Consider the following 26,016-nt stretch of genomic DNA (forward strand, 5'->3'; position numbering starts at 1 on the left):
GTGGCCAAGCAGCGTCCTACCAGAGCTCGCACCTGACCCGAGGCTTCGGAGACAGCGGGCAGTATGAGTGCCCGGGCTGGGGAGGAGGCCTGGTGATTGAAACTGCCCAGCCAGGCAAGAGAGCCGTAAGCTGAGAAACTCTTCACTTCGGGAGAAAAATCACAGTAAATTGGGGATTACTGTATGCCAGAAGGATCCGCCCCCCCTTTTCGTGTAGATTTTATATCTGGGTGCTTAGCACGGAATTCATCGTCAATGCGGGAGGTAAAAGCTATCTCCCGTTGGACCGCTGCGAGGCCTTCTGGGAGATGTGGTTCTGGGGGAGTGACTTATGAGCATGCGTAATTTCTCCCCCTCTTGTCCTGTCTGTGCCTGGCAGGAACTTCCGGCTGGGTAGCTGGGGGAGTTTGTGGAGTCTGGATTAGCCGGGATCTGGTGAGGTTATATGCTTCGCCCGGGCCGGGCTTTGGGCCAGGTTCCCCTCCCTCTCACGGTCCCAGGCCACCCTCACTTAGGCTCCTTGCCGCCTCGCCTCTTCTCCCTTTCTCGGGCCTCCAGAAGGCTACTCGGGTTCGGTCGTGGGCTGAAAGAGTTGGGGGCGGCGTGGGGAGTGAGGAACAGGGAGGCCCCGCAGCGTGGAAGAAGAGGTAACCCCAAGGTTAGGGACCGATCCAGGTGACTCTTCCCGCTTCTCCTGACCCTTAGTCCCTTGGCCTTGGTGGCATCACACCCTAGGGCTTCTGTCTTTTCTTGGTCTCTTGCAAGTTCCTCATTGTCCTCCTGCCCTTAAACGTGGGTAGCCCCAAGATTGTGTACCCTAACCCTTGGTGACTTCATTATTCTACTCAGCCGGGTTCAATCGTCAACTCATGAAGATGACTCCCAGATCTACACAATAGCCTCGGTATCTCCCCTGAGCTCGGGCCCTGATTTTCTACTCGGTGGACTTCCCTTTTTCCTGTACCCCATCGAACTCGAAGTGTCCCTGATAGACTTGCCCCCACCCCCAACTTAGCTTTTTGTAGATGGAACACAATCCTCCCAATTACACAACCTAAAAACTTCATTGTCAACTTTGGCTCACCTTCCACATCCCGTTATGGAGACCTGTATATTCTTTCTGCAGAAACTCTCATGTTTATCCCCTCCTTTCCATTGCTACACCCTTGCCTGGATTGGTTCCTCTGCCTCCAGTCTCTCATCTCTTCAATCTGCTCTTCACACTTCTGCTATTAATATTCATAATGTACCATGCCAATCATACACACCTCAACTCAAAAGCTTCAATGGCCCCTTACTGTATAAAATAAAATCTTCCAATCCTGGCATTCAAGGCCTTCTATAGTTAAGCTACAATCACCATTTTAGCTTTATCTTCCCCTTCTTGTATCCTACTTTTCAGAATGGACTACTTTCCATTCTCTATTTTCAATCTGCCTTCTCCTGTCTCTCCATGCCTGAAATGGCTATGAATTCTTCCATCCCTCAGTCTCTTTATTGAATTCCATCTTTTCTTCAAGTTCTAAATGAACCATCTGTCTCTTCCAATTAAAGCCTCTCTCCTCTCTCCTACACAGCTGAAAAGGATTGATCCTTCCCTCCTTAGATTTTTCTTAGCACTTTGCCTTTAGTTTCTAGTTCTTTACTAGAGCTGCTATAAATGTTTGCACATAAAAGACCTATTCCTTTTTATTTGATCTCTTTGGGGTATTGGTCTAATAGCGGTATCACTGCATTAAATGGTATGCATAGTTTGATCTGTTTTGGGGCTTAGTTCCAAATAGCTTTCCAGAATGATTGGACCATTTCACAGCTCTACCAACCTTCAATGTATCTTTTTTCCCACAGCCCCTCCAATATTTGTCATTTTCTTTTTGTACCAATCTTTTTTTTTTTGTTTTTTGCAGGCAATGGGGGTTAAGTGACTTGCCCAGGGTCACACAGCTAGTAAGTGTCAAGTGTCTGAGGTCGGATTTGAACTCAGGTACTCCTAAATTCAGGGCTGGTGCTTTAACCACTTTGCCATCTAGCTGCCCTTTTGTGCCAATTTAATGGGTATAAGGTGAAACTTCTAGATTTGCTTTAATTTGCATTTCTCTAATTATAAATGATTTGGAGCATTTTTCTTATGTTTATAAGACTTAAATTTATCTTGGAACTTTACCTGGACCTTTCCTTTGCATTGATCACATTTCCTTTTGTTATTTGTCTAGTTCCCCTTCTATTAGATTATGAGTTCTGTCATCTTAAAAAATATCTCTTTTAAAATATATCTCTTTAAGTGGCTAACTTGTCTCATACTAATATTGAATTAAATTGAATAATAATCATATTTGCCAGCTAACCATTTGACATTCCTATTTGAAATATTCCTCTTAGGCCTGGTAGGCCCACACCCATAACAACTTTCTCAGATCACAAATTGTAGAACTGGTGCTGACCTGCATTGATAGAGAAAGTTTTCTCATAAGGAGTCCCATATATCTGTGAAATCAAAGTTCGACCAAACAAAAATGTCAGGCACTGTGCTAGATTTGGGGAAAACAAAGATAAAAATAAAGTAGTCCCTGTCCTTAAGAAACTTTTTTTTTTTAAGGTTATTGGTTTAGTGTAGGATTGGCCCCTGATAACAGTGTTCTTTGTGTTACTGGCTTTTCTCCTTTAATTTCTAGTACCTTCAGCCAGGGATACCCTTCCCTTCCTTTAATCTCAGGAGCAGCCACTGAAAACTTCTATGATCCTGGGGTGGAAAGCACCTGGAGAATTTACTTGTACCACTTAGACGTCACATATCTATTTCACTTTGTGGGAGAAGTGAAAGGAGAAAAAGCAAGAACTTAAAAAGCATCACTTTAAAACCTTTGTAGTCTAACTGAATCTCAGATCTGCCTTTCTGAAGGAAAGGAAAAAACTGAAATTTATCTCCTCATTAGTTATCAATAAGTTTGCTAAAAAAGCTTAGTACAACTTTACCTCGTACATAGACTTCTCTAGCCACTGATTCCAGGAGGTGGGAAGGTGTATCTATGAGACATATGTAAGGACTGTACGTGAAAAAAAGTTACAATGGGATATCCATAAAGGAATCTCTCCTTACCTTCTGCTTTGATCACTCAAGTATTTGTTTAATTTCCCTCTTCCCAATCTAAAATAAATGAAAATAAAATGTCAAAGTTTCAAAAAAATATTCTTGAACTATTCTAAGGTGTCACAAACTTAGAATTAAGAATTTTGGGTTTCAGAAGTGTTTTTAACAAATTACTTAATTGGTTTGCTTTCATGTTGGACTTCCCGAGTGCTACTCATTATCATCTTTAGGCAGCTAGTTGGGACAATGGATAGATATGCTGTTCAATATACATTTGATCAAATGGGTATTTCTTGGCATTTTATATGTATTTTTTGTTGCTGAATTTAAAAGCAAATGGATTTTCTTTTACCAGTATCATGACACTAATATAAATTATGCAATATTAGGGGATAATGAAGTTTGACTTTGTGGGAGTTGGGAGTAAGGGGTTGGTATCAAGAAATCACTAGTTCTTGCCTAAATCATGAATGTATTCTGTGCAAGCCAGCATGTATTCATGCTTGTTGAGTCACGCAGCAAAACGCTCAATATGTAGCAGGCTTTCCTGTCTGTTGTGTACTAGGAATCTTTTGGGAGACATCATTATGTTTCTTTTTTTTAAATGATACATATTTTTTTCAGACAGCAAAAACCTGCCTTCTTACCTTTCCATCTCAACCCTACCCCTCCCTCCCAACTTGAGAGCTAAAGAAAAACATGTTATATATATAAAGAGTCAAACAAGTTTCCACATTAGCCCTACCAAAAATGTTTTTGTCTCATTTTGACCTCTTAAGACTTTCACCTTGCAATCAGGAGGTGGGTAGCATGTTTCATCATTAGACCTTTGGAACTGTGGTTGGTCATTACATTGATAAAAGTTCCTACTTCTTTAAAAATTATTTTCCTTTATCATTTTGCCATCATTGTATGACTTGTTCTCCCAGTTCTGTTTACTTTACTTGGTATTAGATCATACAAGTCTTTCTCAAATTTCTCTGAAATCATCTCCTTCATCATTTCTTATAACACAATAGTATTTAATCACATTTACATACCATAACATGTTCATTCCTTCTTCAGTTTATGAGTACCCTCTCAGATTCCCATTCTTTGCCACCTTAAAAGAGCTATAAATATTTTTGTACATCTTTGGAGTTTGTCTTGCTTAGGATGAATTCCTATCATTCTCCCTCCTCCATTTTCCTCCCCTCCCCCATGCCCCCCCATTTCCCTGTTAAATAGAATTTATTTCTGCACCCAACTCTTTGTATGTATATATTCTTCCTCCTTTTAGCCAGTTCAAATGAGAGTGAGGTTGAAGTGTCAGTTGTTCTCTCCATCCCATCTTCCTTGTTTGTAAAGATTTCTACTTGTGTACCCTAATTTTTTGAGAATTTTTTCCCCTAATCTTCCTTTCCCTTCTCCCTCACCCCTGCATTCTGCTTCCTCTCTCTTTCCATTTTTTTCTCAAGATCATCAAGACATAACAGGATTGCTCCTGATTCTTATCTAATTAGATTTCCTCTATGACCACTGATGATGATAGGACTCAGCAAGGTCACATATATCATCTCCTGATACTAAAATATAAGTAGTTTATCCTTGCTTATTCAATTATCATTGTTCATATTTACTGTTTTATGTTTCTCTTAACTTCTGTGTTTGAACTTCAAGGTTTCTATGCAACTGATTTTTTTTTTCCATCAGGGATGTTAGGAAATCCTCTATTTCATTAAAAATCCATTTTTCCCCCTGTAGGATTATACTCAGTTTTGTTGATTGGTATTCTTGGCTGTAGGCCTGTATCTTTTGCCTTCTGGAATACCATATTCCAAGTTCTCTGCTCCTTTATAGTGTTGACTGACTGTTAAATAGTGTGTGATTCTGACTCTGGATCCTTGGCACTTGACTTCTTTCTTTCTGGATGCTTGCGATATTTTTTCTTTGACCTGGAAGTTCTAGATTTTGGTTATAATGTTCCTGAGAAGGACAGGAGTTCTCTCTCCATTGCAGAGGTGGAGTATATGGGTTTGAAATATTGCATATCCTGTTCAACGTGATCAATGTATTGTTTAGTTTTGTTGAACTGCTTTCCCCGCAACCCCCCCCCCCCCTTTAAAAAAGATTCTTTGTTATAAGGGATAGCTGGATGGACTGGAAGGGCTATGGGAGAAGGGAATATGTTCAGAAATAAATGTGAGGGGGCAGCTAGGTGGCGCAGTGGATAGAGCACCAGCCCTGGAGTCAGGAGGACCTGAGTTCAAATCCAGCCTCAGACACTCGACACTTACTTACTAGCTGTGTGATCATGAGCAAGTCACTTAACCCTCTTTACCCTGCAAGAGGGAAAAAAAAAGAAAGAGATTGGGTAAGGTTCCTGAGCTAAGCCCTCGAGTGAGGGGTTCCCTATGTCCCCCCCAAACCCTTTTATTAATAATTATTTTCTCATACCAGGTTGTCTAAATGTTATTCAGAGGCAGGGTAACATAATGGGTTACAGCCAACAGTGAAGGCAGGAAGGCTGCCCTCTGACACATCCTAGCTATGTGACCCTGGGCAAAATACTTAACCTTTTAGTACTTAAGGAAACTTTCTAAAATGAATTGCTGAAAAGGTGGTAACCTTCACTGGTAGAGGGAGTTTCCTCACCTTGGAGTTCCTTATATCAATGCAACCACAGGTCTAGTCCCCACCTTTACACAGGGTTGTCATCTCAGTTGTATAGATGAGGAACTTGAGGCTTTGTGCTGTTTTGTAACAGTTTTTCCATTTGTAAAAATGATGATGCTGATGTAATAGTTGTAACTTTGATTTCTGTAATTCTGCTATATAAGTGAATATTCTTTGGAAGTAAGACAGTATATGAATCCAAGTTAATATTCTGCTAAGGTGTCTGCTAGGAATTCCACAGAATTCAACAAGATATTTGTGTCTGTTTGAATGATACCAGATAGTTACAGGCACATGGCTCCTAAGGTTATTAGTTTGTTGCCTGAAAGTATAATGTTAGATAAAACAAGGTGGTGGGTTAAGCTAATTTCATAGGACCAGTGTAATAAATGGGTGATCAGCCAAACAAGATAATGGCAGGGATCTTGCAATGACCTTTTGGTTCTGCTGTATTAATACTGTTGTGAAATTATATTGATGAGTGCAACATTATGTAAGATATGCCCATAAAGACAATATTAACAAGATAGGCAGAAATGATCATCCATACTGAAAGAAGAGATAGTAATAGGTCCATTTCTTCAAGCACACATGTGCATAGGTATGTGTGTTGGCACGCTTGCATACACACACACACACACACACACCCTTATATTATTATATAATAGTTGTTTGTTGACAAAGATCAAGAAACATGAACTTTTCCATATACAAAGAAGAACAGAAAAAGAAACTGTGGTGAATTTCTTAAGTACAGCTTTTTTCCCCTTTTAAGCATATATCACTTTAATAGAGTATATTACCACTTTCTGGCTTGTCCGTGGCTTCTGAATTTATTTTTGCTCTCTTTTGTGTGTTTTTAAAAAATGTTTCATTGGCACCTTTTTATACTACTATCACTACTCTTCTATTCTTTCCTTTGTCTTCCTCTATTCCTCCCCTAAGCCCCTGCTGCCAAATAAGAGCCCTCCCTTATAACAATGTGGAAATTTATTTTGATTTGGGGACCCTACCTTTAGGCTGAGATTAGAAAGCCTTAGGCCCTCAGGGTCTCTTCCCCTCCCCCTCTGCTTCAGCTGAGCCCAAAAGCCCCGTGGGCTATACAAGACACCAGGTCAGACAGCTGGGGGGAAAAAGCCCCCAGCTCCCTCTGCCCTGAGAGGAGGTATCTCAGAGATGCTGGGTTCTGGCATAGCCTGTGCTGAGGCACGTGAGGCTTGAGCCACCCCCCCCCCCCAGCCCTGACTGGCAGATTAGCTTGGTCTGTGGGGGCGCAGGAAGCCCCGAGATTTTAGTGGAGAGAAGAAAAGGTATATATAGACCTGGGAGTTAGATTAGAGGGGAGCTGAGCAGGAGGATGAGATGAACACTAACGCAGGAGTAGGAGCAAGGAGGAAAGGCCGATGGACAAGATTAAGAGAGGCAGAGAAGATTAGAGGGGCAGCAAAGGCGGCAGAGGGCAGACTGATGGAGCAGACAGACAGACAGACAGACAGACTGACTGGCCAGGAGGCAGCGGAGAGTACAGAAGCAGTCCACACAGGGTACAGGTTGGAGAAAGTGAAGATTAAGAGGAGTTAGAAGAAAGTAGCTGAGCCGGGGGATTTACAAAGTGAAAGGGGCTCAGAGTTCGAATAAAGGACCTGAATACCCTGAGGTGAGAGGTGGCTAAGGCCCTTATTATATTCAAGAAGTTTGAAGCACAGCAGGTGGGAAAGAGGCAGTGGAAAGAGACACACCAAGACACACCGCAATGCAGTCAGGTTGTACATTTTATTTCCCTGTATTCTTAATTTTAAATAGTATCTCATAAATAAACTCTGCTTGGATTATTTAGTTAAGAGCCTTCTTAATCTTTAGTTTATCAATTTAGGAGCAGTGTGGTGGAACTTTATAAATGGCCCACATTGAATTAATAGCAGTCAGATAGCCAGTTAGTCAACAGTCCCCAGATTAGTCCTCCAGTCAGATTAGCCCCCAAATTAGTCCTATTCATCAAAATATTTCTACAACAAGTAGAGTTAAGACAAACAAATCCATATATTGGCTGTCTGAAAATAGATGCCTCATTCTGTGCCTTTTGTCTTTCATCTGTCTGCCAAAAGGTGGGATCTCTGCTGCTTCATCTTCAGTCTTGATCAGCATTGATCAAAGTTCTTTCATCTTTCTGAGTTGTTTTCCTTTACAGTGTTAGTGTATTCATTGTTCCCCTGGTTCTGCTTGCTTCATTCAGTATCCTTTCTTCAGCTCTTCCCAGATTATCTGCCTTCATCCCTTTTGTCATTCGTTACTGCAGAGGCAGCATGGCATGGTGAATGGAGACCTGACCTCAAAGGCAAGAGACCAACTAGGGTTTAAGTCCTGCCTCTGACACACATTGGCCGTGTGCAATCACAGCTCTAGGGCAGTGGTGTCTGATTCAAATAGAAACCCATCAGGCCACATATTGACTCAGAAAACCACAAACTAACATTATTTGTTTTATTTTATTTTTATTTATTTTGTCAAATATCTCCCAGTTACATTTTTATCTGTTCAGGGCCACACTCTCTTCTAGGCAGCTAACACTGTAAGTTGCAGAGAAGGTTCCAACCTACATTGGTAGAAGGAGTTACCTCACCTGGGAGTTCCTAATACCAGTGAGATCAAAGGTTCAGATCCTATCCCTATACTGTCATTTGCCCGCCATTCTCCTAATTGAGGAGCACCCATTTTGTTTCCATTTCTTTACTACAAGAGAAAGTGCTGTTATAAATATTTTTATGCATATGGGTTCTTTTCTTTCTTTGATCTACCTGGGGTATATAGCTAATATTAACATCTCTGGGTCAGAGGGTATGCACAGTTTAGTGACTTTTTAGGCATAGTCCGAATGCTTTCAAAGTAATTGGACAAATTCTCAGCTTCACCAACAGTGCGTTTGTGTGGGGCCATTTCTAAAAGCATGGAACAGTCCCTTCCTCTGGAGGTGGTGGCACTTTGGTAAAGTGGACCCAGAAATGTTGAGTGGAAGAGAAAAAGAGAGAACAAAAGTACCCAGCCATACTGGGGATATAATGGGCAGACAAAATGAATAACCAGGAACCATCTTTGTATGAGGGATGCCCAGCCAGGTTACATTTTAGACAGGTGAAGTGGCTCTGTAGACATCAGGAGAAAGGCTGTTGAAGTCATGGGAAATAATCTCTTTATTGGTTGTAAGAAAAACAAGGGACTTTACCTATCTTTAGTGTTTCAGGTTATATCTTAAATTAGTAGAGTCATGAAGAGAGCAGGTCTAAGATGAAGGACAAAGGTAGACTGTAGACAATGGAAAGACAGGATGAAAAGGGTTGAGGGTAAAGCACAACTGGATCATTTCACAGTCTCCCTCCACCTTCCATTGCTTCCTCTCTCCTCAGATGTCCCTCTGAGAACATGGGCCACAGAATATTCTTAGTCCTTGTTAGTTCTTTGGGTCCCCAGAGTGCATTGAGAATGGCACGTTCTTATATATGTCACTGACACTGTTTTGTCTCCCTGAGTCCAGATCGAAGCTCCTCACCCTGGTGTCTAGTTCATGGTGGTGGCAACATAGTGACATGAAAGAGAGACAGAGTTTAACCCCCAGAGCCAAGGACCATCTGGAGTGAAGTCGTCTTTTGAGGTGAACTATGGCTGCAGCCTCAGGCCACCAGGTACAAGCTCCACAGAAAAACAGCCAGGGTCAGAAGACTGCCCTTCAGGTGGAAGGAACAGCTAACTCAGAAACCTTTCGTCAGCATTTCAGGCAGTTCTGCTACCAAGAGGTGGCTGGGCCTCATGAAGCTTTTAGTACGCTCTGGGAACTTTGTTGTAGGTGGCTGAGGCCCAAGACAAACTCGAAAGAACAAATCTTGGAAATGCTGGTGCTGGAGCAGTTCCTGACCATCCTGCCTGGGGAGATCCAGGTTCAGGTGAGGGAACATCATCCAGAAAATGGTGAGGAGGCCGTGGCCCTTGTTGAGGATTTACAAAAAGAGACTGAAAGACCAGAACAAAAGGTGAGAAAGAGAAATGCATGATAATGGTAGGAAGAAACTGCAGTGAGGCTATCAGAATGTCAACTGGCACTGGGATCCCTGACAAAGGATCCCTATTACCTTTCTAAGATTTTTTTTTTTTTTTTAGGCAATGGGGGTTAAGTGACTTGCCCATGGTCACAAAGCTAGTAAGTGTCAAGTGTCTGAGGCCGGATTTGAACTCAGGTACTCCTGAATCCAGGGCTGGTGCTTTAACCACTGCGCCATCTAGCTGCCCCCTCTAAGATTTTTTAAACCTATTTTGTGATATTGTTACGACCACCACCACCACTACTACTGCTATCAACTTATATTTATAAAGTGCTTACTCACTCTCTGGAGGTTTGTAAGCATCGTTGTTCCCATTTTGCAGATGTAGAAGCTGAGGCTAACAAGAGTGGTTTGTCCAAAGTCATGCCATTAGTACATGTGGAGTTATAATTGTGGGTTTCTAATTCAGGGTTCAGTGCTTTTCCCTTTTTCTATCATATCAGCCTGGTAATTCAACTAATATATGTTACTGAGTTTCTGCTTTGTGTAAGGCACTGCACTAATGCTAAGAGACAAAGCTGTCCCAGACACGGTCCTGTTCTTCAAGGAGTGAAGAGCTTCGTGGGTATGACAGAGCTTGTGCTGTGCACATTGTAACACTGACACACAAGAACCTACCAAGCTGAACCCTCTCCAGACATAGAGCTGAAGGCACCTGGGAAGTCATGGACTCTAACCAACCCCTTAATTCTGCAGATGAGAAAACAGACCCACAAGGGTTAGAGTGACCTTCCCAAGGGCACACAATTCATAAGTGCCAGGCTCAGGAGTCAAACCCAGATCCTTTGACTACAGAGCTGTGGCTCTTTTCACTATACTGAGCTTCCTCCCCTGGTTGTCTTTCCTGGCTTGAGGTAGGGGTGCCGAGTTGACAACTGTGGCTGGAAGCTTTGATGGGAAGAGCTAGGACTTGAATAAGGATCTGAAGTCTGGAAAGGATGAAAGTTGTTGGTGGAGAGTAGGACAGTGTAATTATTCCAACTTGGGCTGGTAATATTACAAACAAATATGGCTGAAATGGAAGGTTCTCATGAAGGGTTGCAAAAAAATTTAAATTTTATTGAGTAACCCCAGTGTGCTTAGGTCGCTAGAAGAAGAGAAATTGAAATAAAAGTGCATTGTGCATAAAGTTGTGTATTATTCATTGGGGAACTACAGAAGTCCATTGGGTTGCCCTGGGAAGTGATTGAGTTCACCCTTGGTAGAAGTTCTTCAAAAGGTCTAGTGATAATCTCTGGGTGATTCCTGTTCAGATTCAGGTGGGACCAGATGGTCATTGAGGTCCCTTCCAGCTCGAAGATTCTGTGAATCCTCAGCATGGCATGGTGAGCACTGTCAGGAGAGTGCTGTAGTTCTTTTATGACATTACTCTTTGTAAGAGCATCTTGGATTTCTTGAAGTAGAAAATAGATTTTCTCATTTCCAAAGGAACCAGCCTTTGATTTTGGTAAGCTTCCTGTGAAAGTGGAAACACAGTCGCTTGAGGAATAATATTTGAGTTACTATTTCTGCTTCCTGGTACAGTTAGTTTTCATGACTCTTTGGGGGTTTTTAGATTCATCTTTTCCTGGAATTATGTCCAATTTTAAACTATATAGTAACCATATATGGGGCTATTCTCAGTTTCCAGTCAGTGTGCAAAACCCAGAAGTGCTTGTGGAGAACATAGTGCCTGTGGGAACAGCACAGGGGTCCGTGAGCTACCAGCTAAAGCAAGAGGAGAACCACCAGGAGGAAGATCCCTCAAAGGATGCATCATGGAGCCCTCATCGGGGTCCACAGGAACAGTCAGACTATGAACAGGAGCCTCAACTCAGACCAGAGACAAGTAAGGAGCAGTGATTGGTTGGGTGGATGGAAAGGATCACCCGAGACCTTCTAGTACATCTCCTGGGGGGGGGACACATGAAGTACCTCATATGGAGGGGTTCTAATTTCAAGATCTTTAGGAAAGAGATTTTCAGTATGATTTAATTGATATAATAAATTACAGTCAGGAAGAGCTTTACACCTGAAGGCAGTTAAGCCCTATTTCTTCACCTCTAATGTCCGTTCTTTTTTTTGTTTTTTGTTTTGTTTTTGTGGGGCAGTGAGGGTTAAGTGATTTGCCCAGGGTCACACAACTAGTAAGTGTCAAGTGTTTGAGGCTGGATTTGAACTTGGGTCCTTCTGAATCCAGGGCTGGTGCTTTATCCACTGTACCACCTAGCTGCCCCAAAATGTCCTTTCTTTTACAGTGTTTCTCCAGTTCCTTTTGGCTGTAAGGGACTAAAATTCTAGCTGTAATGTCTAAAAATCTAATGAGTGGTCGCCTTAAATTAGAAGTTTTAGCAAGAGTTTAGCCTTTTAAGTATTTATTAAAGTGCATTAGAAGTTAGTGGAGGGGGGGGGTAAAAAGCAAACTTCATCTAACTATCTAAGAGAGCCCAGCATTTGTCCTCCTGCCAAGCCGAGGTCTCAAAACCAAAAGGCCTTGCTTACCCCCATGGCTTCTCCCAGAAGCCTTCTCTGAAACAGGAAACAGGGCCATCCCCACACACAGCTCCAAGCTAATTGGCTGGTAACACTGATTGACAGGACCCAAAGGTGGCAGACATCACTTCTGGATGCCAAAGTCACATGGTTTCTTTTCAGGCCAGAGCTTACAGTGTCCTTCCCAGCAGGGGGTGTCATTTCAATTCTCACATGGCTTTACTCAAAGGTCCTTTTATTTCAGTGTTCTTGTCTATTTTCCAAATATAATAAGCCAAAATCATAGGTGGAAGCTTTCTTTTCAGTAAGCCTTATTGGGGCAGCTAGGTGGTACAGTAGATAAAGCACCAGCCCTGGATTCAGAAGGACCTGAGTTCAAATTCAGCCTCAGACACTTGACACTTACTGTGTGCCCTGGGCAAGTCACTTAACCCTCATTGCTCCACCAAAAAAAAAAAGAAAAGAAAGAAAGTTTGATGGTCTATGAAGTCAAAACTAAGCAGATATAGGGGCTGATAGAGAATTAAGAGTTATCTGGAGGGGTGGAGCCAAGATGGCAGAGGAAAAGCAGTGAGCTCTCGAACTCATGACAGCTTCAGTAAGCCTTGTTAATTGGAACAAATTTGTTACTCCTCTTGGAAGTGGTATTTTAACCTCTTTTTGACTTAACTGAAAATTGATATTGGTGGCTATTAAGCTTTTTTTAAAAGTTCAGATCATTTTTGTATGACTAGATTCTGTAACCTATCCAGTTGGTTTGTAGATTGTCAAACTTTGTATGGGTAAGAATAAAATTAACATGAGTGGCTTCTTTGTTTCATTTTTTGTGCGTCCTTTTTTAAAAGCAAAGCCAAATTTCCCTCCTATTTTGTTTTACTACCACCCCCTCCCCCGCAAGCCTAGGGAGTTTTTTGTTTTGTTTTGTTTTGGTTTGGTTTTTGCTCCCTGCCTTGTGATGAAACAGTTCAATTTAACAAATATTGTTAACTGGCCAATGTATGCAGAACATACAGTCATACCTCATCCTAGGCATGGGAGAGAGAAAGTTTAGATAAGACATATTTCTTGCCCTCATGGAATTTACAGTCAGCTAATGTTGTTAACTGGTAGAGATTACCTTGTGTTAGTCCCCAAATTCTAATCCAGACTACTGAATGGCTCATGATTACAGAGGTTTAGATACCAGGGGTGTTTCCCTGCAGTTAATAGTACTGGTAACTAACTACAAGTGCAGGATTCCTGGAGGAGTTTGACAGAGGACACTGATTCTTTGGTTTAAGAGGATAATGAGATCTAAAAAGGCTGTTCTGTCAATTAGTTCAGAGATGACCATAGAGAAAGTCAGAGAATGTGTATCAGCTTCCATCCCTCTAATGACTTCTTTTTCCTCCTTCAGCCAGGCTTCCTCCCCAGCTTTCTGCCTTTCCCCCGGAGAGAAGAAAGAGAAGTCGGGAGATGGGAGCTGTAATCCTTACAACTGGGTTTCAGGTGAGCTACAGCTCCTCTTCCTTCTGAGATCACAAGGTTTCATCCTGGGATTTTTTCATAGTCTAGAGTTCATTTCTTTCTGTTCTCAAACCCCTTTTCCCCCCAAGGAAATCGGGCATATTTTTAAAGAGCATATTTGGCTTCTTGGAGGCATCCTCACATTATTTGAGTATATAATCTCTTGTTTTACCCCTTTTTCTGCCCCACCCATACCTCACTTTAACTACAGAGGCTCCTCACCTCAGCTCTCTTCTTGTGTCCTGGTCTGATCATTGTGCTCCTGTCTCTGCCCCTCAACCTAGGATAGAGCGATGCTATTTTCTCGGTAGCAGCAAGTACCGGTGTTGTTACAGGAACCAGTCACATGTGAGGATGTGACCATGTCCTTCTCCCAGGAAGAGTGGAGGTGTTTGAATTCTGCTCAGAGGGTCCTCCACAGGGGTATCATGCAGGAGAATCGCAGAAATGTGGACTCAGTGGGTAAGGAGTCATTTCTCATGTAGAATTAGAGCCAGTTTGCTTACTAACCCAGTTTCTAAAACCCCAGAACCTGAGAGAGAAGCAGGCTTCATTGCCTCTTGTGACAGAGGAACTCTTCCCATCTCAGGGTAATTTCTACCCTATTCTCATAGACTTTTGGAGGAACTGAATACATGGACTTTTCTCTGGGTCCTTTCTTATCTCATCCACTATGGGAAAGATTCCTCCTAACAGATTGCTCTGATTTCAGTGGTGGCCCAAATTGATCACCCCTTTGCTATCCCTAAATCATCATGTTTTTCCATGCTTGCATCATGTCTCAGTTTTCTCAAATAGCCCCCTAAAAAACTTTTCTTCAAATCCCCTTGTCTCTGGGAGATTCTAGAATTTACCTGAATTTAGGAATTCTTTGTGGTCAGTGTAAACTATGATTTTCCCTTTCTGCTTTTCAATGTTTAGGACTTCCCAAACCTCTTCTGATCTTTGGAATGGAACATGGAAAAGATATATGTATTCCAGATCTTCAGAGTTCCAAGGAAACAGAGATCCTAAGTAGCTCCTATACAAATGAGAATCAAATACAAACTGATAAGAAACGAGCAAAGAGGGAAGGAAAAAACTGGGGAGACCAGAGGCAGCGGCAGGACTTGGAGGATGAAAAGATCACAGGTGTGTACTGCAATTTGGAGGAAACAAAGACTTTTCTTTCAATTCATAATGAATCTCAGGTTTATGAAAAACTCTAGGCCCATCAGCAGAATAGCCAGGAATATAGGGCAGTAGCTGATCAAATGAGAGAGTTGTCCCATCTCAAGAAGCGGCTTCCTTTTTTCCCCCACTTACAAAAATTATGTAGCTTAGGGGCAGCTAGGTGGCACAGTGGATAGAGCACCGGCCCTGGATTCAGGAGGACCTGAGTTCAAATCCGGCCTCAGACACTTAACACTTAACTAGCTGTGTGACCCTGGGCAAGTCACTTAACCCCAATTGCCTCAAAAAAAAAAAAATTATGTAGCTTGTGTTCCCTTTGTCATGTTGGGTGTGATATTGGGATTTGATAGAATGTGGTAAAGTCCTACCATGTGTGATTTCAGTAGTGTGAGCAGGTCCACCATTGATTCAGGTTGTATCTCTTCCATACCTTCTTAGGGTTGAGTTGCTCTAGCCAGCCTTTTGTTAATGAACTTTTCTGAACTTAGACTGGTTCTTAGAGTAGTCTGTTGCTAAAATTTAATTGAAGGCAGTTAGGTGGTGCAGTGGATAGAGCACCAGCCCTGATTCAGGAGGACCCTGAGTTCAAATCTGGCCTCAGACAATTAATACTTACTAGCTGTGTGACCCTGTGGCAAGTCACTTAACCCCAATGTCCCGCAAAAAAAAAATAATAATAAAAAATAATTTAATTGAAACCTTTGTTTATTATTGGATTCTTAGGAAATTGGTGGCTCTTTTCTTTTAAAAAATATCACTATCCATTCCTACATGACTTCCTGCAAACCTTTCCTTTCCCACCCCCCACTCCCACAATAGAGCACTCCTTGTAATAAGTATTTGAAGCCTTTTTGACTTGGCGAGGACCAGTCAGAGCTTATATTCCACCAGCAGAACCTTCAAGATTCAATGTCACAATGGAAGAGAAGGACTTTAGTGGAAGGTTTAGATTGTATTCTCTAAAAATGATCTTAAAATTTCCCATATTTTCAGCCCACAGGTGAAAAAAAAAAGATTTTCTGTTTATCTGGGATACATGAACATAAAGAAATCCCATGTAATGCACAGATTTCCTCAAGACAAAGAACTGTACTTAAATGTTACATTTCCTAGGTTTTGGTTTTGTACTTTTGACAAGCTTTGTTACTCATCTCATCTTTATATGAATGTTGGCTTTGGATTTCTATGGGTGTTGGATCTATAAAACCTGACTTTTTTCAGATCTTACTATGGCAGAAGAGACCCTCAAAGTAGCACTGAGGTGTTGCCTTGTCCCAGGCTATGTTTGCTTGGTACTAGCAGTTATTTATTTGATCAGAACTAGAGGAAAGTTTTTTTTGTGTGTGTGTTTTTTTTTTAATTCAGGGTCCCAGGCTGAGGAACTCTTTATTTTCAAAGGTTAGACTATTTAAGAGGAGGTTCTAGCCTTAGCTTTGTGCTTTGACCTTTAGTACTGAGCAAATACTTCAGTTCCGTCTAATAACCTTATAGAGAAGGATTATTTTCTCCTCTTGGCTTTATTTTTGTGCAAATACTTGCTTGTCAGTTGTCACCAAGAGATGTAATATAAGAGAAAAAAGATGCTGGTAATGGTCATTTTTCCATAAACACTTGAAATCAGGTTGAAATCACTAAAAGGAACTGGGAATCTCAGATTTTTAATGTACCTAGACAGATCTCAAATGGGGAAATAAAACACTCAACTTTTATAAATGTAAGGCTTAACACACGACAAATTATGCTTCCACATTTCTTCCATTAGTAATTTAATAATAACCATTTTCTCTTGGGTTCCTTCCTTTTCTGGCACAGTAAATTAATTTCTCATCTTTCAGCTTAGAAATCGAGAATGAAATTAAAAAGGAAGATCTTAAAATGGGAATATTCAGAAGAAGAACAACTGAGCAGAACAATATCGGGAAGATTTAATCGGCAAAATTTTTCCAATATCCTGTTCTGAAAGAAGCCTGTGAAACTGTGAGCAAGTTAAGAAAAAACTTATAAATTTTCCACGAGAGCGACAAGGAAATCAGCTTTCCAGGAGAGAGATTTAATGAAGGAAATTGGGTCAACAGAAACTCTTTGTTGGAGAAAAACACTATAAACAGCTTGCTTGTGGAAATAACCTCTCTCAAATTCCCACAAGTCAACTCCCGAATTAGAAAAGACTACTAAATGTCACGAGTGTGGGAAAAGTTTTAGTCGTGGTTCTTACCTGTTAGACATCAGAGAATCACACAGGTGAGAAAACCTCACAAATGCAATGAATGTGGGAAAAGTTTCAGTGAGCGTTCCAACCTCACTGCCCATCTGAGGACCCATACTGGAGAGAGGGCCCTACAAAGTGTGGGGAGGTGGGAAAAGCTTCAATCAGAGCTCAAGCCTCATTGTCCACCAGAGAACCCATACAGGAGGAAAAGCCATATCAGTGCACGAATGTGGGAAAAGGTTCAACAATAGCTCCCAGTTTAGTGCTCATCGGCGAGCTCACACTGGGGAGAGTCCATATAAATGCAGGGAATGTGGAAAAAGCTTCAACAATAGTTCCCCACTTCAATGCCCATCAGAGAACACACACTGGTGAGAAGCCTTATGAATGTCCACAGTGTGGGAAAGCTTCAGTAAGAGCTCTGCCCTTACTAGACACCCAGGGAGTCATATGAGAGAGAAGTTTCTCATTCAGTCAAGGCTTAATGTCCTTGAGAGAAACATATCATAAATATATATGATGCTTGGGGGAAAGGATGATAGAGAATTCTTAAACCATAGCTGGCTAACAGGTGCTTGTTAAAGTTCTTAACACTCTCACTGAGGCTGATCCATATCCTAGGAAGTATCTCTTGTTGGCTTTGTAGGTTCAAGAACAGAATCAAGAAAGCTGAGTCAGACTTCTCAGCTCTGGACTAATGCCCTATAATTACTTAGTTTCACTCTCAGTAAGGCAAAGAAATATGGTCCTTGAATTCAGCCTCTGGAATAGTCCTTTTCTTTGTGATCCCACAAACAACTTAAAGATGTGCATATAAACCAGTGGAGGTGGCTTTTTTTTTTAATATTTAGAACTATGATTCCATCAGTGTATGGGAACCCTCAATTTGTAAACTTCTTCTACCAGTACAGATCAGCAAGTTACATTTAACTAGTTTAGAATCTTAGAAATTGCTTGGGGCACGGAAAGGTTGTGATAGTTGGTAAGCCAACTAACTTTGTTAGAGTATAGACTTGAACTCAGGCCTACCTGACTCCAAGGCCAGGATTATGTGGGATCCACATATCCTTCAGGTAGGGGTATATATACTGTAGCATATTTCCTCCTCCTGATGTGAATTAAGCCATAGATAACCAGTAATTCAGTTTTAGGTCCCTGGGATCTTTGGTACTGTGATCTATGAGTAAAAAGGGAGATGTTCACAATAGCATAGCAAGGAATGGTAAAATATCACCAATAAAGTGGATGGAATAGGGTCAAGCCAGTGTAGAATGACTTGGTCTTAGAATATACATAATATTTGGGTTTGCCTTTTTGAAAATTGAAGTGAAGTAAAATGTAGTGCTCTTATTTTGTCCAAATTCTAGCCTGTAAGTTAAGAATGAGGCTTTAGAAATTGGCTTGCCTTTCCTTCAACAAATGTTTGTACTAGTTTGTAAACTTACTGTTTCTGAAAAAAAATAAAAGTCTCCTCGGATACTTTTTGTGTTTTGTTTTTGTTTTAAAATCTCTTATGTTAGCACTGATAAGACAATCAATACAGGGTATATAGAGCAGGCTTCTCATAGGGGTCAAGTTCTATGCATGAAAAGGTGGAATGTTCAAGTGGAATAAAAGTCAAGTTCAGTGTCACTGAGTAAATGGGAACTGAGTCATGGAAATGAAAGGGCATGTTGAAGGGAATACTTTCAGAGAAACTGGGAAGACTTGTACATTCTGATGCTTAGTGAAATGAACAGAACCAGAACAATTTATACAATGATAGCAACATAGTAAAGACAAACACCTTGGAAAGAATTAGTAACTTAACAGTTTAATGATCGGCCACAATTTTGAGGACTTATGATGAAACATGCTACCCACCTCCTGATAGTGAAGCAAAGGACTTCAGAGTGAAGGATGAGACAAATATTTGGACACAGTCAATGTGGAAATGTGTTTTGATTGACCATATTTATAACAGGATTTGTTTTTCTTTAGTTCTGGTGGTGGTGGTGGTGGGGAGGAATTAGAGTAGATGGATGAAAAGGAAGATTTTGCCAACTGAAGAAATAGAAATAAAAAATTAAAGAACAGTGGGAACAGATTTTCCTGAGATAAGAGGAGTGGGAAGAATACTATATTTGGAGTTAGAACCTCAGGTCAGAACCCTACTTTGCTACTTAGTGATTTTTCTGGGGGTAGAAAATAGGCAAGTACATTTTATGTTAATTTACACTGGCAATCTATGAGTACTTATTCTAAGCCATGTGTTATGGGTCAAGTATAATTTTATACTTGGAACCTTTTTGAAGAATGGAGCACAATAAAGGGAAAATGAATAATTGAAGGATCTAAAGGCTAGATGTGAAAGAAGAGAGCTGGATCAAATATTCCCTTAGTTCATCACTTTCTTGAAATGCCAACAAAATATTTCAGTTTATGGAAGGGGAATGAAACAAGTATTTAGTACTGTCATTGGGAGAAATGGAGTACAGGGTTTGGGAAGGGGATAGGAGTTTGGGGTCCTTAGGAATTCCTCTTTAAAGAATTACACCCTCTTGCACACAAAGCAGTTAGAATAAGATGGTAGTTTATTTCAGGGCTGAGGAAGGGAAGGGAAACCATGAAAGAAGTCCTTGGACTTCTCATGGGGAGAAAGGCATGGCATAGAAAGAGTGTGGCTCTGAGATACCAATCTTCTCGAGCGGGAGACTGGCAGGTACTTTTATAGAGGATTGATTGGGGGTGACCATCTTACTGGAAAGCTCCTTTAGTGAGGGAGGACCATCCCCCACTGGTGGTGGCTGGAGGAACTGGGTGAGGGGTGGCTGCAGAATTCTGAAGCCATCTCCTGAGGACACAGAGGAAGCAGGCACACCCAAATTTATCTCCCCAGGGTTGAGGGAGACTAGAACTGAAGGATGGAGGTCCCGAAGCTAGCTCAGTCAGATCTGGTTCCACTTATCTCTTTAGGTGTGTCTGTCCTTTGGATTAGTTTCTCAAGGAGAAGGTTCTTTGATGTGCCCCAGAGAACTTCTGGGGCGCCCTGGGCCTGCAACAGTACCTACTATGTACCAAGCACTATGCCAAGCATTTTACCAGTATCTCATTTGAGCCTCATAATAACCCATTTTACAGTTGAAGAAACTGAGGCGGACAGAAATTAACAGGTCACATTGCTAGTAAATGTGTGAAGCTAAGTTTGAACTCAAATCTTCCTTACTCCAGGCCTATGGCTCTATCCATTGGATCAACTAGCTAGCTGCCCCATCATTGATCTAGAATTGGAAGGGAATTCAGTTTAGTGCTACCATCTTATTTTACAAATGAAGAACTAGGCTCAGGGAAAGTCATACAGGTAGTAAGCATTGGGGTGTGAGTGGGATTTTGAGTTCTCTGCTTGCTGACAGGTTAGTGGAATGTGGGGAAGATTCTTGCTTTTTGCCCTTCGTCTGCATCTATTCCTAGGAAGACTGAAGTAGTGAGGCTGTGATGAGAGTGGAAAGGGGCTAGTCATTTGTAGAATCCTGAGTAGGAAAGGACCTTAGAAGTCATCTAGTCCCCTTAATTTTGCAGATGAAAAAAATAGGCCCAGAGAGATTGTAACTTACCCAAAGTCACACAGTAAATTAGTAGGAAAGGCAGGACTTGCTCACTGGTTTTTACTCAGCCCAGTACTTTCCCTACCACACTAGAATTTAACAGAGGGATAGGGAGAAAAGATGGAAAGTCATTGAGGATTATTTTGATATTTAAAGTGTCAAAATACCTGTTTGGTTTATAGGTAAAATTAAATTTTAAGGGAATGTTTAAATAACCTTTGGTAAGAATATTTGTTTACTAGGACTTAGATTCAGTAGATAATCTGTCAGTGGTTTCAAAGAACAAGAGAAAAACCAAGGTAAAGTTAGCAGAAAGGAAATGTAATTATCAGGAAAACAATGACAAAAGTATGTATTTCATCCAGGCAAGTGGATCTCTTATTTCCTTAAGAAAGGAAATAAGCATTTATTAAGTACCTACTATGTGCCAGACATTCCAATAAACCCTTTACAAATATAACTCATTTGATCCTCACAATAACCCTGGGGAGTAGGTTTTTGTTATTAATCCCACTTTACAGCTGGGGAAACAGGCAGATATGTGACTTGCCCAGGATCACCCATCTAGTAAGTGTTCGAGGCCAGATTTGAACTCATGTCTTTCGGACTCCAAGCTCAGTGTTGTATGCCTCTCAAGAAAGTTCAAAGATGTTGAGATTGAATTGATCCTGTATGATTTTCTTATCAATCCTATTTACAAATATTTGATTTTGTCCTGTAATTGAACTTAGTTCAGAGATTCAGCTAGTCTGTAAAGAGTTAAATTGAAAAAATCCAGTTCTCTCTCTTTTTTTCTTTTTCTTTTTTTTTTTTGGTGCATGTGTGTGTGAAACAAGCTGGTAAGTGTCAAGTGTCTGAGGTCGGATTTGAACTCAGATCCTCCTGACTCCAGGGCTGGTACTCTATCCACTGTGCCACCCTAGCTGCCTCCCCCCACCCCCCAGTTCTCTTTCTAATCACTGATCAATATATTTTTGCCTCAAGGGATTTAACTGACCTTGGGGGATGTGTGTGAACACAAAGGAGTCAAGACTAATATCTTTATACCACCAAGTTATCTTTCAAGGATGTCTGGTTTGTTATCTTGTACCTGGACACTCAGGAGGAAAGTCAAGGGCTGTCCAGCCAATCATGTTTCCTGCACCTCAGTTCTGTAACTAATCATATTGTACCCATTCCCATGATACCATCTATCCTATTCTGTTCTTTGTTCTGTACTCCCCAAAACCTATAAAAGAGGAACTGTCCTTTTGTTTGGGGTCTTTAACATAAATGGAGCCAATCCATTGATTCATTTTTTGACAGGCAGTATGCCCCATTAATAAAGGTTATCTTGGGGGGCAGCTAGGTGGCGCAGTGGATAAGGCACCAGCCTTGGATTCAGTAGGACCTGAGTTCAAATCCAACCTCAGACACTTACTAGCTGTATGACCTTGGGCAAGTCACTTAACCCCCATTGCCCTGCAAAAAACCCCAAACAAACAAAAAACAAAGGTTATCTTGCTTGGAGAATTGCCTCAGTTTATTTTCTTGTTAAATTATAATTGTGGGGCAGCTAGGTGGCACAGTGGATAAGCATCAGCCCTGGATTCAGGAGGACCCGAGTTCAAAAGCCAGCCTCAGACACTTAACACTTACTAGCTGTGTGACCCTGGGCAAGTCACTTAACCCCCATTACCTCTCAAAAAAAAAATTACAATTGGACACTCAAACCAAGACTGTATGTTACCTGTCACAGGAGATTTAAACAGTACCTTCTACCAGTTACTCTACTCATGCAGTAGAAGGAATGATGAACACTCACATGCCCTAAGTTCAAATCCCGCCTCTACCACTTATGACCTATGTGACCTGGAGCGAGTTTTCTCATGTGTAAAATGAAAGTTTAGTTTCCATAATCTTTAATGGAACTTCCAGCTCAAGATCTTTAATGCTATAGCCAATTCACATCCTTATCCCTACCACTGTACTAAATCATCTGAAGATGTATTCAAAGAAGGCTATGCAAATAGAAACCATTACAATCTTCTGATATAGTAATAAATCATTCCTTTGGGTTGATTCAAATCACAGACTGTTATAGCTTTGATCTAGAAATCATCTGGTTCAATCTCTTTCACAGATGAAGAAAGCAAAGCTCACAAAGTTGAAACAATTTGTCCAAGGTCATATGGTGTCCTGATCTGTAACAAACTCAGGTTACCTGAGTCCAAGTTCAGTGCTCTTTCTATCATCTTATATATATATATAATAGCTTGCTCATAAAAATGTCATTGCAGAACTGGAGCTATCTGGTTTTCCAGACCACAACTCATCCCCAACAAAGACATTATCTCTCATTCATTTGAATGCCTATAATTAACAAGAATACCTTTCTCCAAGACTAATGCAGAAATATGTTTAATGTTATTATGTATATATAACCTAGATCAGATTACTTGCTGTCTAGGGGAGGGGGGAAGGGAGAGGAGGAAGGAGAAAAATTTGAAATTGGAAATCTTATATAAACAAATGTTGAAAACTATTTCTACATGTAACTGGAAAATAACAAAATACTTTTATTTTTAAAAAAATAAAATAAAATAAATAAAATAAAATGAGGGGATAAAAAAATTACTACAAAATGCATAAAATATCTAGGACTCAGTCTATCAAGAATAAAATTATAAAACTTTGAAAAACCAAAAAACCTTTTATTTTATTTTTTACAAAGTTACTTTAATATTAGATCACCCCCACCCCCAGGGATCTCCCTGAGAAAGATGAAATCGGAAGAAAAGTATTTAGAGGAGTTGTTTTGGAAGGTGAGGCATTACTTAAAAAGAAAAGATAAAATTTTGGAATGGCAAAGGAAATACCTATTTGTGACACCTGTAGGGGCCAAATTTTAATTGAGAAGTGTTAATTAGGCAGCTCACTGCAATATTGGGGCAAGGAAGGAGATTAACAGCCTCTTTCAAAAACAGAACAGGGTTTATTAACAATAATGAACTTAAAACACAAGTAAGATTAGTAGAACTAAGGACAAGGGAAAAAAAAGGAATGGGGAAAGGAAAATTATATGACCTGCAATCACCACTTCCCAGGGCTCAGCAAAACACACAGCTGCAGCCCATCTATCCAGCTCATATGCCAGAATGGCGAATCTCCTCCCTTTTCTTTCCCAGCAAACCCCAGGTTGTCCACACACAGCCCCAAGCTAATTTGCTGGCAGCCCTGATTGACAGTCACATAACTGTCCTCATTGGGCTTCCAGTCATTATAATTTTGCCAGGCTCATGTAGGTGTTGGCGCATGGTGATGACATGAGCTGCCAGCACCATGGCAACAGCTACAGCCAGTGGGTAGAGCACCATGCCTGTGCAGTCCTGGCCAGTGCTTGGGCTGGGGCTTTTTAAATTCTAGCCAAAAGATGAGGTCATAAAAACCTCAAATCACAATTCTTTACACACCATTGAGTCTAGAGAATTATGAGAGGGGACATTTATTTCCCTAGGCATAGGAACAGGAATATTTTTATTCTGGAAAATTTTAAAATCCCAGAATTCTCATTCCCTTAAAAAAACAAAAAACAGAGGAAGAAGGTAAGTTTCTGAATCTCCTTTGCCAAAGGAGCTAGGGGGGAATGAGTTTAGGTGTGTGGATGTTTCTGGACAGAAGCAGAAAACACACTAGCTGAAATCTATCAGAGAAATGACAAATGGGTACTTAGCTAATGAGAACACATTTCTGTACTCCTGCATGACACCCCTGTAAAGGGCTATCTGAGTAGAGTTCAGATGCTCCCACTCTTCCTGGGATCAGGGCATGGTTACATCCTCACATATGATTGGTTTCTGCAATAACACTGGAACCTACTGCTACTGAGAAAATAGCAATTTTCTCTCCTGGTGTGAGGGGCAGAGAAAGGATCACAAAGGTCAGAAGACATGAGATCAAGAGTCTCCTCTGTGGATGGAGGTAAACAAAATGCAGGAGCTAACTACAAGAGATTTATCCTTTTAAGTGGCTGGTTCCAAAACAACTTTCACTGGCAACCACCTTCTTTTAGGGGGCTACGCCTCTCTTCAAGTGGAAGGAAGCTATGGGGCAGCTAGGTGGCACAGTGGATAGAGCACCAGCCCTGGATTCAGGAGGACCTGAGTTCAAATCCAGCCTCAGACACTTAACACTTACTAGCTGTGTGACCCTGGGTAAGTCACTTAACCCCAATTGCCTCACCAAAAAAAACAAAAAAAGAAGAAGAAAGAAAGAAAGTGGAAGGAAGCTAGGTCTCATGAGGAGGAAGAGGTGAGTCATAAAGGTTGTAGAGAGAGAGAAAGTTCTTATACTAGAGGTTCAGGCAAACCTTTGGGAGTGCTATTCCCATCAATCCCTAGCCTCATTGTTAGACAGAAAAAATTATCTTGATAGAGCAGAAGACCCTAAAGTTTTAGAGGGTCCTAATAATTTATTTCAAATGCCTGAACTGTTAATATCAATAATGATGAAGGGAACCATTAATAATTCATCTGGGACCCAGCTGGAAGGAATACAGTTGCCATCTGCTGTCTTCTGGGCTCTCCTTTTGGTGAAAGGCAGGAAGTTGGAATATTGGCTTTCCTGAAGAAGGGGAAAGGATTCGAGTGACTAAACCTCGCTTTTCTTTTATCTAAGAGATCAACTGCCAACAATGTTCTTTTTTTGTCAAAAATTTGCTTTAATTCTGTTCCAAATCTTTATTACTGGATAGGAACCCCAAATTCAGCAGGAAACTCATCAATATCCAGCCCTGTAGCTACTGAAAATACTAGGTCTGATTCACCTTCTCCCATCAGATGCTCTTTCTCCATTCCCTCCTAACTCAGTGAATTCAATAAGATTCAGGCCATGGCCGCTATTTGGCACACACTCAATATCATCTTCCATTATTATTCACTACTCATTATTCTCTCTTTCTCTCTCCCCCACCCCCCCTCTCTCTCTCTTCCTCCCTCTCTTATAATAAATGGGCCTATAGGTCATAAATATAAACATAGTCCTTGTCCATGAGAAGCTATGCAGTCTGATACAAAGAAGATATAGGAAAAGACTCCAGAGGTCTCATTTCATATGCAAAATATCATAAACACCCCCATTCACTATTCCAGAGGCTTTTGGCTTCCCTACATGACTTTATAACAATAATGGCATTTAGGGGGCAGCTAGGTGGTACAGTGGATAAAGTGCCGGCCCTGGATTCAGGAAGACCTGAGTTCA

The 26,016-nt window shown here is 41.0% G+C and overlaps 1 protein-coding gene across 2 annotated transcripts; it reads left to right on the top strand.

Moving 5' to 3' along the window:
• The first annotated feature begins 359 nt into the window (after positions 1–359).
• LOC122727566 (zinc finger and SCAN domain-containing protein 32-like) lies at positions 360–18,664 on the top strand. 2 transcript variants are annotated; one of them, XM_043965176.1, is made up of 8 exons: positions 367–435; positions 1,908–1,947; positions 9,273–9,765; positions 11,458–11,662; positions 13,703–13,794; positions 14,148–14,274; positions 14,734–14,943; positions 16,820–18,664. In XM_043965176.1, exons 3-8 carry the CDS (start codon positions 9,397–9,399, stop codon positions 16,912–16,914), a joined length of 1,098 nt encoding a protein of 365 aa, XP_043821111.1. In that variant the 5' UTR covers positions 367–435; positions 1,908–1,947; positions 9,273–9,396; the 3' UTR covers positions 16,915–18,664. The 2 variants fall into 2 exon arrangements, with proteins under 2 accessions (XP_043821104.1, XP_043821111.1); XM_043965169.1 differs by lacking the exon at positions 1,908–1,947 and having other exon boundaries at positions 360–435.
• Positions 18,665–26,016: the final 7,352 nt, after the last annotated feature.

The sequence above is a fragment of the Dromiciops gliroides genome, chromosome 1, assembly GCF_019393635.1.
Source record: "Dromiciops gliroides isolate mDroGli1 chromosome 1, mDroGli1.pri, whole genome shotgun sequence".
NCBI classification, from domain to species: domain Eukaryota; kingdom Metazoa; phylum Chordata; class Mammalia; order Microbiotheria; family Microbiotheriidae; genus Dromiciops; species Dromiciops gliroides.

Bases quoted from the DNA above. Each gene is read 5' to 3' on its own strand.
- LOC122727566 (XM_043965169.1), top strand. From the start codon at position 9,397: ATGGCTGCAGCCTCAGGCCACCAGGTACAAGCTCCACAGAAAAACAGC. The intron at 9,766-11,457 runs GTGAGAAAGAGA...GGCTATTCTCAG, and splicing joins CTGAAAGACCAGAACAAAAG to TTTCCAGTCAGTGTGCAAAA. The intron at 11,663-13,702 runs GTAAGGAGCAGT...TTCCTCCTTCAG, and splicing joins TCAACTCAGACCAGAGACAA to CCAGGCTTCCTCCCCAGCTT.